General features: G+C 41.0%; 1 protein-coding gene across 2 annotated transcripts in view; it reads right to left on the bottom strand.

Moving 5' to 3' along the window:
* The window catches only part of PNPLA4 (patatin like domain 4, phospholipase and triacylglycerol lipase), a 48,049-nt gene that overhangs the window by 23,219 nt on the left and 9,101 nt on the right, over positions 1–15,729 (bottom strand). For both annotated transcript variants that reach the window (XM_075853980.1, XM_075853981.1), the window contains exons 3-4: positions 7,654–7,748; positions 7,286–7,421 (exon numbers count right to left, since the gene is read on the bottom strand). In XM_075853980.1, coding sequence (XP_075710095.1) covers positions 7,286–7,421; positions 7,654–7,748 — 231 coding nt within the window. The remainder of the gene's footprint in view (positions 1–7,285; positions 7,422–7,653; positions 7,749–15,729) is intronic.

Raw genomic sequence — 15,729 nt, 5'->3', positions numbered from 1 at the left:
TTCGGAAAATAACTTAACGTATCAGATAGATAAGCATTTCTTGGATACCTTTATCCATGCTGAGTCTCACTGGCAGGTGAGGAGTACAGATAATAAATTTTATAAATGGGGTAACAAGACAGACAAACTCCTTGCCACACTTACTAAACAAATACATCCTTTGAAACCTATCCTCTCCTTGTTCAACCCCTCCACGAACACCATTTCTACAGTCCCCACTGAGATAGTTCAAATCTTACAACATACTATGAGGATCTTTATAGGGCCTCCCCGACATATCTCTCCAACATAAATTTATTTCTAGACTCGGTGCATTTGCCTACTCTCTGTTTGGAACAAAAGAATCTGTCGAACTCCGAGATTCTGGAGGAGGAGGTGAGACAGGTGATATTTTCAGCCTCTAATGGAAAAGCACCGGGCCCAGACAGATTCTCGGCAGGATATTATAAAATATTAGCCCCCCCCCAACTCATACCTCTCCTAACGAACCTATATGTTGCCTTTATAAATAACAAGAACATTGGCCGCTTCACAGAATCTCACACAGTGCTTATACTGAAACCAGACAAAGACCCATCCTTACCCCATTCTTATCGCCAGATCTCACTACTAAGTCATGACTATAAGCTCTTGGCTAGGATTTTGACAGACCGACTCCAATGTTTTCAATCTGCTCTGCTTTGTAAGGCCCAAACTGGGTTCACAAAGGGTCGGACCAGTAAAAAAACATCAGAATGGCAATAGCTGCTACAGTTTTGGCACAGGACTCGACGCAACCGGTCACTATGTTAACGAGCCACGATGCTGAAAAGGCTTTTGACACAGTGGCATGGCCTTCTTTGGATGTGGTCCTGTCAAAGTTGCAATTTGGCCGGGTTTTCCCCCAATTTAATACATTTCTTCGCTTTGATGCGGCGAAGTGTGTGGCGGTCAATGTTACGTTATCTTATACAAAACCCTGTCTTTAGGGGAATCAAGACATATGACTTAGAATTAAAGGAGGCCGCATTCGCGGATGATATCTTGTTAGTAGTTTCAGAACCTAAACCGGTACTAAGCCCACTAGTTCTAGACCTGGATAGAATAGGGAGACTGTCGGATTATGTGTTGAACTTGGACAAAACAGAAACTCTTATGCTAAAGGGCCCTTCTACACAATTATGGTCCTCGGCTTGTCTGTTTCGATGGAAATCTTCTGCACTCACATACTTGGGGGTACAAATAACTAAACACCCAATTAAACTATACAGACTTAACATGTCTCAATATATATCGCAGCTAGAGAAACAATTAACCACCTGGAAACACTTTACTCTCTCCTACTTGTGGAGGTCGAATCTGATTAAGATGACAGAATTTCCCCCGACTCCTCTATCTTCTTCATATGCTTCCAATTTATTTAACTCCAACAGATGAGAAACGGATCAATTTTCTGTATAGGACTTTCAAATGGGGAAGAAAGAGGTTCCGTATAGCCTTTCATATCTTACAAGAGCCAAGAGCCAAACACTCAGACTTTTCCCAGGTCAGACACTAGCAACTCTCCTACAAGTCCCTTTTGATCAGCTATCTGTGAACACGAGAAATAACCGTCTACTTTTCAACCCCTGGCGGGCATGGCAAAAGATCAGATGTCAATTCCAACTCTCGCCATTGCTGTCTCTCTACCTGCCATTGATATGTAATCCCGAATTCCAGAATGGTAACCCTCATGGCATTTTTCATAGATGGCATATAATGGGATTAACCTCATTAAAACACTTTATCCATATATTAGAGAAAAGAATGCTTACGCTGCCTGAATCGCGATCAAAATTCCCAGACATGCCTATTAACCCCGTCCACTATTTACAAGCCAAAAGATATATGACAACTGTTCTAACACGAACACCGGAATGAGAATGGAATCTGTATCTTTTACAGTGCTTCCCTAAACAAAACATACCTAAAGGTCAAATAACGAGGAACTATCCGTTTATTCACCAAACTTTAGACTATGCTGTAACTCAAACACCACTAACAAAATGGCAGATTGATGATCGGTAGCTTACCTACCCAGTCATTTTGAAAACTCTAGAACCAGCTCAAAGGTTTCTTCCCTCAGCCAGCTTCTTAGAAATTAGGCTTATAATAGCGCACACATATTATTTAACGCCACTTGTGGGCCATGGAATAGGCTTGTATCCCACCTCTCAAAGCTTTAAATGTCACTCAATGGAGGTCAACCTTTATCATTGCCTCAAAACCTAATAAACTACAATGCTAACACGGTACTGTGGGCGATCTTTGGCTCCGTAAACCCAGACACACATAGATGTTCCCATGGGGCGTATAAACTGCTACACTATGTGGCAGCGGCAGGTTTGAAGGCCATCTTACAAAGTTGGTTACATGACCAGGCCCCACCATTTAAACTATTTCTAGACAAATATTTTTATATTTGTTTAACTAGTTGCCGACACAGGACGAGAATACTCGTCCTGAGTGGCGGGCATGTACTTCGCGCATTAGGATGAGCATTCTCATCCTGTGTGACAGCCATGTCCGCACGCGATCAGGAGTGGGGCAACGGCTGTAATACACAGCCGCAGCCCCGATTTAACAGTGGAGAGAAGGGAAACCTCTTCTCTCCGCCGTTAACCCCTTGAATGCCACCATCAAAGCTGATCGGGGCATTCAAAGTAAAAGTAAAAAATCCCTGTGACGCGATTAAAGCCCATAATTTGTATGGCCAGACAGCCTAGGGTCCATTGAAGGACCCCAGGGCTGTCTGACCATATTTCTTGTTAGGGCATACTGAGGTATGTCCTAACAACTGCCTGTGTAGAATCAGTACACAGGCTAGTGTACTGGCATGTAGATATATGCCAGTACATTACAGTTAAAAAATAAAAATAAAAATGAAAAATCCCTCTATGGGATTAAAAAAAAAAGTTAAAATTAATTTAAATAAAAAAGTGTTAAATGAAAATAAATAGTAAAAAAAAATACACAGAAATACAAATTTTTTACAATAAATAAACTTTTTTAAAATATAAGTCCCAAAACATGAAATAACAGACATATTTGATGTCTTTGTATAAAAAAAATTGTACCTACATGAAGTACAATTCGTCTTGCAAAAAAAGAAAATGTCTCATACAACTAGGTCGTACAAAAAAGAAAAAAAGTTATGTTCATCCGGATGCAAAGAGGGAAATATAAAAAAATAGTTCTGTCCTCAAGGCCAAAATTGGCTGTGTCCTTAAGGGGTTAAGATGGATTGGATGGAGGCATCCCTTCAAAAAGAACTACAAGTCAAACAGTTTTTCGCCACATGGGAAACATTCATATCACTACTTCCACAGGGATTTAGGACTGTTCTTAAAAATAGTTTTTAACACACCATCTGGTTTAAAGAACAAATAATTTTAGGAAACACACCAGTGTTAAGAGTGAACCGGATTCTGGATTTTCTTTCTTTTTTATTTGTTGGTGGGAGTTGTGAACTCAGTTTATGCGTTCTCTTCTCTCATACATCCTTGCGGTATTCACAGCGGCAGGGACGGAGGCAGGCGGTTGGCCAGTCCGCCTCTTGTCCATGGCTGGAGTAAGCTTTATTTAGGAGTGAGGAGATCCTATTCTCTACCTGTGGATATTTGGTTCGATGAAGTACATGTATGATTCATAATACTTGTATGGGACTAATTGTAACCAAAGCATATTGTTAGAGATTTCTATCCCCCTAACCCCCCCCCCTTCTTTTTTTCTTTCTGTATTCCATATTTGAAAAAGACTGCTCCCCTCATGAATACAGCCATCTCATAACTATGAGTCCCCAATTCTTCATTAGGCTATATTAGCCAAAAGGCAGAACATTGTTTTGCCCTATTTTGGCTAATAGTAGAGTAGACCTGTCCCCATACTATGCTGCCCTTAAACAGTACAGTATATTATGTGTAATGTCCGTGGTCGCTGACCACGAACTCCTTCCATCCGGTCGATGCCTTTCTCTCCAGAGATGTCTGGCCATGCGGCCGTCCTGTTCCACAGTGACCACAAGGGTGCGCTCGCCAGCTCAGTCTAGACTTAAGCAGCCAGAGCGCACACAGGTGTGAGATTGAGCTGATTGCGCCCAGAGCACCCTGGACTATGAGAAGGGCTCTGCCCCTTCCTGTATTGCCTGAGCTTTGTTGTCATTACCTTAGTTTGTCTCTGCAAATGGTCTCCTAGTGTCTTCCAGTTCCCAGTGTTTCCCGTTCCTGCTACCTGTATCCTGTATCCCGTGCTATCCTGGTCGAGTGTCGTATCGAGTTGGAGTCGTGCTGTGCCATATACCACAACTGTCCTGTTACACCACGCATGGTGTCCGCCTGCTGCCAAAGTCCCATCCGAGCCTGCCTTGCTACTGTCCGAAGCTACCTTAGGTACACCTATACGAACTATAGACTTTGACCTGTGTCCTGTTGGCCAGCTGCCATACCGTCAAGGCGGTACGGTCCAGTGGGTCCACGTACCCAACGTGACATTATGACAGTTCTGCTTTAATCTATAAATTCAATAAAGCAATTTAATATGCATTTTCTTGAAAATAATGAAGAATTACTTTTGTGTTTGTTGCATAAACCATCTAATATATATTCAGCACTTCCCATTGGCTATCATGCACATCAGCTTACGACCGGCTTCTTCACGTAATCTGTATTTCATTGGGTGGGAAAACTCTGCATTCAGAACTCTCATTATGAACGCAGCCTCCAGTAATGAGATTGTAAACACTATTTGAAAAGTACTAAAATCTGTTTTATTTCTTTCACAACTGTAATCAAAATGGCTTCCTTTTTTATCGGATCTATGATAGATTTGTTATAATATAGTTACAAGTACAAATGAAACACGACATTTGTCCATCAAGTTCAATCAGGGGAAAGGAGACTAGACTAGAAATAAATGGATCAACATACAGAGAAGAATTCTATACATTTATCATCCATTCATGTGCACATTGCCCTATAATGATTCCATCAGGTATCCATTTTTTTTTTACCGTGTATGAGAGTACAGCATGTTACACATTATTCTGGTCGTTGAAAAAGCAATTTAAACCTGATGAAAAAGAACTAAGTGTGAACAAAGCCTAAGAGACATACCTAGTGCTCCTAGTACCGGATTTACCTAATATATACTAGGGTTCTATTGTTAAAGGATAAGTAAACCTCTAATGACTTTTCCACTAAAATAGCACATTTTATTGTTTAGTGAAACTCTGCAATTTGTTTTTGTTAAAAAAACAAAACTTTTTCAGATACAGCTTCTATGTAATGTATCCTGGATACATAGAAGCTGTATCTTGCACTGAAACCTGAATCCGACAGATCAGCGGTACTCATGGCTTTGGTGACACTGGGTCCTGAGTGTCTGTGACACACAGGATCCAGCTGTTATCGATCACATCTAACTTCATAACTTCAGTATGGTCGATAACAGGTGAATCCTGTTGTCAGGAAAAAAGCAGGACCCGCTGTGACCAAAGCCGTCAGTCCCGCTGACCTGATAGTCTTCAAAGATTAACATATTCTTTAACTAAGTTTAAGGTCCTGACCCCCCCCCCCCCCCCACACTGCAGTACGCTGCACATCCATATGATTGTGGCTGTGCCTGGTACAGCCCAACAAAGCTCAGCCCCAATCAATTGAATGGTCCTTAGCTGCAGTACTAGCTACAGACAAACTCGCATAGACATGCACAGCAGTGTACAGACAGTTACTACAGTGAAGGGGCCGCAGAGCTCTTGCGGGAGCCACTACCTCTTCGTTCTGCTGATTAGTGAGGCTCCCAATGGTGGGAACCCCACCAATCATACAATTATGGCCTATCCTAAGTAAAGGGAAACCTCTTTATGATGTACATAGATGAATAGTGCTTGTGGTTTCGGAAGTTGAGATAACGTGTTGTTTTTTTAGAACACTCCTATGTACATATGGAGTCATATTTATCACTGGAATTGCCCCAGTTCCCTGGCACTTTCCACAACTCACTCTGCAACGCAAATGTTTTTGATAATAAGCTACAAGACACCTGGCAATAATCACAACATTTCTGAATATGCTGAATTATTTACGATGGTTGCTTATGACTTTTGATTACCATAGGGTCTACGTACTATAGAGGTAGCCCATGCCGCTTCTATAGGGCAGTTGATTAGAGAGGGGGCCCAGTCCTGGTTGTCCCATGCCCTTGGTCTCACTGATCCTATGCAGGATTCCCCTCTCCAGAGGAGCTGCCCTATGAACAAACAAAGGGAGTTAGGAATTGTATGAAGTTTCACGGAAAGGGGTTGGAGGGGTAAACAAACAGGCCCTTCCGTCCTGAGTGGTAAAACACCAAAATAGGGGCCTAGTTTGATTTTTGCTATGGGGACCAATCTTTTTTGTGTACACCACTAGCTGCGAGTTATTGCCGGAATTTTACGATCTCGGAGAGGACACCAGGGATGTTTCCAGTGAACATGCAATTTTCCATTATAACACTCTCCCTCCTAATATTATATATATATAATATATACGCTTTCAATCTCATGATGCCTCCACATGAGCCAATACTATCTCTGCTTGCTGGAAGGACAGTGTGTTCACGCGTCCGTGAAAATTCTTGTAATTATGCTAAGACTGTATAAGTATAGAGCTAGGGAGGCTGAATTGTTACATTTTTCAGGGAAGGATAATCACACTGTCCTTATAGCAAGCAGAGATAGTACTGCCTCTAGCCACACATTTGCGGAGGTATCATAGGATTAAAAGCGTAGCACAGAGAAAGAGAAAGCAATATATCTAAACCTGATATCTAGTGATAAAAGGCTGTCAAACAACAGGTATGAGACTGGCACATGAAATTCCTTATTTTTTGAGTGGAGCGTCCCTTTAAATTTTCTTTTTTAAAGAAAGCAAATAAGAGCTTTAGTGATGAATTTAAAGGGACAACCTCTAAATGACAGTATATATATATTTACTGAAGCAATACACAGAAAATCTGCCCATCAATTCTTAGATAATACATGTTTTACACACTGCTATATACACTGATGATGAGCAGATAATTTGGAAGTGTATGCTTTATGGTTGATTATAGTTTTCAAGAAACTAAACGGACGGTCACATTATGAAAATAATACAGTAGCGGAACACAAGATATCCGATTATATCAAGGAGAATTGGATATTTCCATTAAATAAAACATACAGCTCATCAGGTTTACTGCAACACAATGTATTTCCATTTGACAAAGTCAATGATGACAACATTGTTACCTTAATGAGCTCTTCTCTAGAGGCAAAACTGGAAACCAAGCAATTTTCTATGCTTTTGGAGTTTGTGATTGATACGTAGAGACGATTCTCAGCTATCTCATGAGCCTGAGCAGGTAGAATAGTTTCTATGCCTTCCCTATGGCAAAGAAATGATAAACATTATTCATATTTAATTATTTAGCATGCAATAAATATTTAACAGGTATTCTGCATTCAGCTGTAGGTTCGGGAAGAAAGCCTTTTTGCATTCCATTGTTGTGAAAGGAATATGTATCTGCGTCATAATGAAAGCTAGGGCCACCAAACTATAATCTTTCTCTGTTTAAACCACTCAAAAAAGCAATGTTCCATCATATATGCTTGCTCACCTTAAGTATTTCATGAAATCATATCTTGGTTTAACCACTCCAGGAAATCGCTTTTTACAATCTTCAGAGAATGCGTAGAGGAAATCCTTACTTTCCTGAAAGCAAAGTCAAAGGAAAATTATATATTTCAACTGACTATTCCACAAATGCATAAATGTACTGAAAAAAAGCAAGAAGAAAACAACAAAAAAGAGCATAACGTTAACAGATTATTACATATGTAACTAAGGCTTGGTTCACACAGGAGATCTGTGTGGTGCTTGTTTGGTACAGTGTTTTACCCAACCAGACAAATGTTCCTTGAAAAACATTGGGGAATTATTAAATCATATTTTATAAGACGGATTCATAACATTGGTATAAATTGTACATTGATGCAGAGTTTTGATTGGAATAAATTAGATCTCGATATCTTTGTGGTTATTATAACTATATATGTTTTATAACACGTGTATAGAACTACGTGATTGCATTAAAGGCTTTTACCAGCCACAAAACTATTTTTAAATAACAGAATATGTGTTAAAATAAAAAATACTAAGTACTTGCCTTTCAAATCCCATGCGTCAGGCTGACAGTACATTTGTCCCCTGCTGGTCTTTGTTTACACCACTGCTGCAAAAAGTGTTGTGCTGCGACCAATGATAGGCTGCCACAATCTCTTGATGAGCCAACACTTCATTTTTGCAGGGGTGTAAACAAAGACCAGTGGGGAACCAATGAAAAGTTGGTATGGATTATGCGGGGAGCTTATATACGATAACATAAGCTAATGTATTATTAGATAGGTACCAAAAATAGAGAGCAAAACTGAAATTTAAAGAGTGAGGCTGGATTCACACGAGCACATTACATCCGTAATGGACGGAATGTATTTGGGCCGCAAGTCCCGGACCGAACACACTGCAGAGAGCCGGGCTCCTAGCATCATAGTTATGTACGACGCTAGGACTCCTAGCGTCGTACATAACTATGATGCTAGGAGCCCGGCTCCCTGCAGTGTGTTCGGTCCGGGACTTGTGGCCGAAATACGTTCCGTCCATTACGGACGTAATGTGCTCGTGTGAATCCAGCCTAAGTCAAGTTGAGGATTTTCATTGCAAAATGAAGTTCTCCTTGCCTTGACTTTAAAGAGTTCAGAGATTCTGACCTTTACTTGCTTCCAGAGAATAATACCTTCGTATTAGGGTGTTTTTGTGTAATTTCTGTGACTGAAGATCAATTTCATTCATCTGAATGGTGTGGTTTCTGCAGCAAGCACATGGATTGATTTTCAGTCCCATCAATTCCTGCAAAAAAATCTTCCTCGTGTGAAGCCACCCTTATGGCACCATACAAAAGCACCATAGGACGGCTTGCAAAATACCTACAGCTCAATAGTACACAGAGCTGTAAGGAAATTTGTGTGCCACTGTACAGGCTCTGCGCACACTGTCCTGCTGTGTGCATGAGCCCTTATCACAAATACATCATTTTTATATATGTGGTATTTTTATACTAAATATGGTCACTGGATATACAATATTGCCTAATTCATATCAAAGGCAGATAACAATATATTTTAAAACCCAGAAAAATATATATTTTTTTAATGCTTTTTATCACAATATTTCATACTAGGACTTAGAGGTCAGAAAAGTGCAGAATTTGTAAGCCAATATTTTGCTCAGAGTTATATTATTAGTTTTTTTATGCTGTATGCCCTGCAGATAAACTTGGCATTTTCCTGATTTTAAAAGTCATCCATATGAATAGTGAATTAGAGGAAACTCATGACTTTTTACACATTGGTTTCAGAATAATGTGCATTAGGCTAGGGACATAAAGTCCCCCATACACACTATTCAGCTGACAGCATCATATATTTGGTTTTACATACAGAAAGAATGTGATCTGCACTCGTCGACCACTTAGTTCTTCTGTTCTAAAGTCATGTATATGTTTTTGTTTGCTGGTTGCTTTTTCCATTTGTCTGTTTTTAGTATTTTATTTATAATATACTTTATTAGGATTCCTTTGGGAACATGTCACCAGTTTTGATGACCCTAAACCGCTATATAGGGCCTAGAGAGACATTTCAGAACATATCCATGAATAGCAGCAGTACTAAAGCATAGCTTAAAAAAAGAGGTTTTAACAACTTCTGCGTCGTATGCAAATTACTCTTGAAATGTCTGCTGGGCTTATTATTTTTGCAGGCAAGTGTCCTGCGAACTCGGCAACAACGTCTCCCATCTAGACTTGATTGACATCTCTGACGTCTCCTATGACATCCACTGTTTCCTGCAACAAGATGTCAATCAAGCCTAGATAGGAGGGGTCGCCGCTGGGTTCGCACGACAATTGCCCGCTGAAGAAATTCTCAGCGAACATTTTGAGAGTCTTTCAGTCTAAGGGCTCACTCAGACGAGCGTGATTTTCATCCGTGTGCTGTGCGTTGAAATAACGCACAGCACATAGGCCCATTGAGTTCAATAGGGCTATTCACACATGCGTGAGTTTTCACGCAGCGAGTGTCCGTTGCGTCCTATATTGGTGCATTTTCATGTGCGTGAAAACCACAGACAGCACACGGACGCACATCCGTGTGCTGTCCATGGTTCACGCATCAATTACATAGAAATTAAAAAACAAAAAAATAAGAAGTACTTGCACGGATGTGAAAAACACATGCCACCCACAATACAAACTGATGCAAAAACGCAACACACACGGACATGAACTGTAGAAAAAACGCAACGTTTCTTACACGCGCAAATCTAACACACTCGTGTGAATGTAGCCTAAGGCTATATACACATCTGCATCGAAAAACCTTCGGTGCAGATTCCATCAAAATGACGGACTCCCCGGTAGAACCCAATGGAACCCATTGTAAGTCATGGGGCCTTGGGTAGCTGCTTATATGCATCATGCAACAGATCAGCCACTACAGCATAGCTTCATTTATTGCACGAATCTATCTCCTGTGCTAGACTTCAGACTAATAGTTTACATTGTAAATAATTGCAGGATTAGTCGTAAAGAGGTTTTCAGCCTCTGACTGTAAAATATTAAAGAGTAACTAAACGTTCGACAAACTTCTGACATGTCATAGTGATATGTCTGAAGTTTTGATTGGTGGGGGTCCGAGCACTAAGACCAACCACCAATCGCTAAAACAAAGCGGCAGAAGCGCTCGTGTGAGCGCTCAGCCACTTTGTTTCTGTTCGGCTTTTCCCAGAAAAGCCGATGTAGCGGAGTACGGGCTCATAGACTTTCTATTGAACCTGTGCTCCTATACATTGATTTCCGGAAAAAGCCGAACAGAAACTAAGCGGCTGAGCGCTCACACGAGCGCATCTGCCGCTTTGTTTTAGCGATTGGTGGGGGTCTCAGTGCTCGTACCCCCACCAATCAAAACTTCGGACATGTCACTATGACATTTGTAAAAAAAAGTAAATCCACAGCACTCACTTTATCGGAATCTCTCCACTTCAATTTAAAAGAGATGCAAATTCTGTGTCCAGAAATCCCATTCGGACAGCATCCATTTGGCAAAAATATACTGGTGTTTATTAACACACCCCAAATATATATAAAAGCTTATATATTCTGTATATATATATATATATTTGGGATGTGTTAATAAACACCAGTATATTTTTGCCACATGGATGCTGTCCTCAAGTTTATGTCACTATGACCTGTCAGAAGTTTTTCAACCGCAGAGTTACACTTTAATGTTTCTATTCACTAATGCCCTGATCACATCTGCGTTAGGGTACGTTTACACAGAGTTTTTTTACACGTTTTTTGATGCGGAAACCACGTAGGAAAACGCGCCCAAAAAACGTCCGAAAATGCCTCTCATGGATTTCAAAGGGAGGCGGAGGCGTTTTTTTCCCGCGAGCGGAAAAACCGTCTCGCAGGAAAAAGAAGCGACATGCCCTATCTTTGGGAGTTTACGTCTCTGACCTCCCATTGACATCAATAGGAGGCAGAAAAAGTGTATTTCACAGCATTTTTTGCCCGCTGCGCTCAATGGCCGCGGGCGAAAAACGCTGCAAAAACGCTGCTAAAATCGTCGTGCAGGGAGAGGAAAATCTGTCTCAAAATTCCAAGCCAGGTTTTCTGCCTGCAAAAAACTCTGTGTGAACCCAGCCTTGGAGGCTCTGTTAATATGATTCTGTCATATTTGTCGGACAGAATAGCGCAGAATGCAGTGTTATTTTGCCTGGCAAAGTGACGGAAATCTTGATGGAAACCGGGCACTTTCATTTTTATCATATTTCTGTTCCTATGGCAGAACAAAAAAACAGAAAGCAAGCACAGACGTGAACAGAGCCTAACAACAAGAGATCTTGAAAATGGTATTTCGTTAGATTCCACGACATATTTACTTTCATTGTAAACAAATCTGCACCATAATGTATCCATTTTTGCAGTAATGACAAGAGTAGAGACTACGTTTTTCTGTACAGCAAAAAAACTAAAAAAAACACAAAAACATATGCTGCAAATTCTATCTGAATACAGCTTTATTGAACAATATGCACTATATGTGAATATATTGTTGAGATCTGTGCATATGGGAAACGGAGGTTGGTAATGAGAATGTCTATACTGTTCAAGTTTAAAGGGTAACTATACTTCAAAATTTCTGAGATGTTTTTAATCGGTGGGGGTCTGAGCACTGAGACCCCCACCGATCGCAGAAACGAAGCTGCAGAAGCGCTCAGATGAACGCTGAGCCACTTCATTTCTAATCGGCTTTTCTCGTAAAGCCGAGCAAGCGATGCTTGGGCTCATAGACTTTATATTCTGCCTGTACACCACTTGCTCGGCTTTCTGTGAAAATAAATTAAGCAGCTCAGCGATTGTTTTCTGGCTGGGGTCTCAATGCTCAGACCCCGACCAATCAAAACTTCTGACATGTCACTATGACATGTCAGAAGTTTTTTGAAAGTATATTTACCCTTTAAGGCCCTGTTCACACTGAGTTTTTTTACACGTTTTTTGATGCGGAAACGGCACCAAAAAACAACAGAAAATACCTCCCATTGATCTCAATGGGAGGCGGAGGAGTTTTTTTTACCGCGAGCAGAAATACCGTCTTGCGGTAAAAAGAAGCGTCATGCCCTATCTTCGGGCGTTTACGCCTCTGACCTCCCATTGACATTAATGGGAGGCAGAGAAAGCGTATTTCGTGGCGTTTTTTGCCCATAGCACTCAATTGGCGCGAGCGAAAAATGCAGCGAAAATCGCGGCAAACGGCGTGCAGGCAGGTCAAAATCTGCCTCCAAATCCCAAACGGAATGTTGAGGCAGAATTTTCCTCCTGCAAAAAACTCAGTGTGAACAGTGCCTTAAAGTCCAAACTTTTATAGCAGTCCAAAAATAAACAAGTTCTTATCCATAAAATAAAACACTTGCAGAATTTGAACAAAACAAACACCTTGAACATCTGGACACTAACTAAACAGCAGGTTTCCTCGCCTATTATAAACCATGAGTACAGTGTTCCTTGAATCAGGCTTTCCACACTAGCCTTGTGTGGATTACCAGGCTCTGTCCCTTTTTGTACTAACAGTAGAGCTTTTATGGCTCAGTATTGAGCCAAGTAGCTTCACCTGAGCTAACTGGGCTAGGGGTAACGCCTGTACTGAAGTAGGAAAGGGAATGGCAGGTCTCACTACCAATCCTACCAGCCAGGGGCGTAACTAGGAAAGACTGGGCAAACTTTTGACTGGGGCCACCCCCTCCCCTGGGTATCACACAATCCCCCCTTGCAGATAGTGCCTCCCTATAGATTCTGCCACATAGCGCCCCCTATAGATATCTACAGGGTGCTGTGTATAGTGCTAACGCCTTACAGCCTCCTCCCCCTGTAGATAACGCCACACAGCCCCCTGTAGATAACGCCATACAGCCCCCTGTAGATAACGCCACACAGCCCCCTTTAGATAACGCCACACAGCCCCCCTGTAGATAACACCACACAGCCCCCCTGTAGATAACGCCACACAGCCTCCCTGTAGATAACGCCACACAGGCCCCCTGTAGATAACGCCACACAGCCCCCCTGTAGATAACGCCACACAGCCCCTCTGTAGATAACGCCATACAGCCGCCCTGTAGATAACACCATACAGCCCCCCTGTAGATAATGCCATACAGCCTCCCCAGGACTGAAATTCCTAATTCTTGCAGACCGATTGCAAATTCTGCTTTGAGCCACTTGTACTCCCTGCAAATGTTCCTTTACATTTGGCATTGCTGTAGCAATATGGTCTTGCATTTGCACCACGTGCTCTATGACACTTTTGCATGAGGTACAGTAGACTCCGTCACCTCTTTCTTGCCGCGGTTCCGCCTCTGACCTCTGATTGAAATCAATGGGAGGCAAAGAAAGTGTTTTTCGCTGTGTTTTTTGCCCGCGGTGCTCAATGGGTGTGGACGAAAAATGCTACGAAAATCGCAGTAAAAATTTGCAGGCAGGTGAAAGTCTGATAGATTTTTCTGCCTACAAAAAAATCTCTGTGTGAACAGGGCCTTAACCCCTTCAAGACACAGCCTGTTTTGGCCTTCAGGACACGGCCAATTTTTTCAAATCTGACATGTTTCACTTTATGTGGTAATAACTCCGGAATGCTTTTACCTATCCAAGCAATTCTGAGATTGTTTTCTCGTGACACATTGGACTTTATGTTACTGGCACAATTTGCTCGATAGATTAAGTATTTAATTGTGAAAAACACCAAAATGTAGCGAAAAATTGCAAACATTTGCATTTTTCTAAATTTATATGTATCAGCTTGTAAGACAGATGGTAATACCACACAAAATTGTTGCTAATTAACATCACCCATATGTCTACTTTAGATTGGCATCGTTTTTTGAACATCCTTTTATTTTTCTATGACATCACAAGGCTTAGAACTTTAGCAGCAATTTCTCACATTTTCGAGAAAATTTCAAAAGGCTATTTTTACAGGGGCCAGTTCAGTTGTGAAGTGGATTTTAGGGCCTTATATATTAGAAACCCTCGATAAGTCACCCCATTTTAAAAACTTCACCCCTCAAAGTATTCAAAACAGCATTTAGAAAGTTTCTTAACCCTTTAGATGTTTCACAGGAATTAAGGCAAAGTAGATGTGAAATGTTCAAATTTCTTTTTTTTTTTTTGCAGAAATTCATTTTTCATCTATTTTTTTTGTAACACAGAAAGTTTTACCCAAGAAATGCAACTCAATATCTATTGCCCAGATTCTGCAGTTTTTAGAAATACCCCACATGTGGCCCTAGTGCGGTAATGGACTGAAGCACCGGCCTCAGAAGCAAAGGAACACCTAGAGGATTTTGGGGCCTCCTTTTTATTAGAAAATATTTTAGGCTCCATGTCGGGTCTGAAAGGCTCTTGCGGCACCAAAACAGTGGAAATCCCCCAAAAGTGACACCATTTTGGAAACTATACCCCTTGAGGAAATTATCTAGGGGTATAGTGAGCATTTTGACCCCGCAGGTTTTTTGCAGAAATTATTGGAAGTAGGCCGTGAAAATGAAAATCTACATTCTTTCAAAGAAAATTTAGGTTTAGCTAATTTTTTCTAATTTCCACAAGGACTAAAAGGAGAAAATGCACCACTACTTTTGTAAAGCAATTTCTCCCGAGTAAAACAATACCCCGCATGTAGTCATAAACGGCTTTTTGGACACACGGCGGAGCTTAGAAGGGAAAGAGCGCCATTTGGCTTTTGGAGCTCAAATTTAAAAGGAATGGTTTGCGGAGACCACGTCGCATTTGCAAAGCCGCTAAGGGACCAAAACAGTGAAAACATCAAAAAAGTGACTCCATTTAGGAAACTACGCCCCTTGAAGAATCCATCTAGGGGTGTAGTGAGCATTTTGAACCCACAGGGGTTTCATAGATTTTATTAGAATTGGGCAGTGAAGATAAAAAAAATCCTTTTTTTCCAATAAGACGTAGCTTTAGCTCAACATTTTTCATTTTCTCAACAAATAAAGGAATAAAAGAACCCCAACATTTGTAAAGCAACTTCTCTGGAGTACGGCAATACCCCATTTGTGGTTATAA

This window comes from Rhinoderma darwinii, chromosome 2 (assembly GCF_050947455.1).
Source record: "Rhinoderma darwinii isolate aRhiDar2 chromosome 2, aRhiDar2.hap1, whole genome shotgun sequence".
In the NCBI taxonomy this organism is placed as follows: Eukaryota; Metazoa; Chordata; class Amphibia; order Anura; family Rhinodermatidae; genus Rhinoderma; species Rhinoderma darwinii.
The sequence above is the reverse complement of the archived record's forward strand: the minus strand, read 5'-3'. Positions and strand labels throughout refer to the sequence as shown.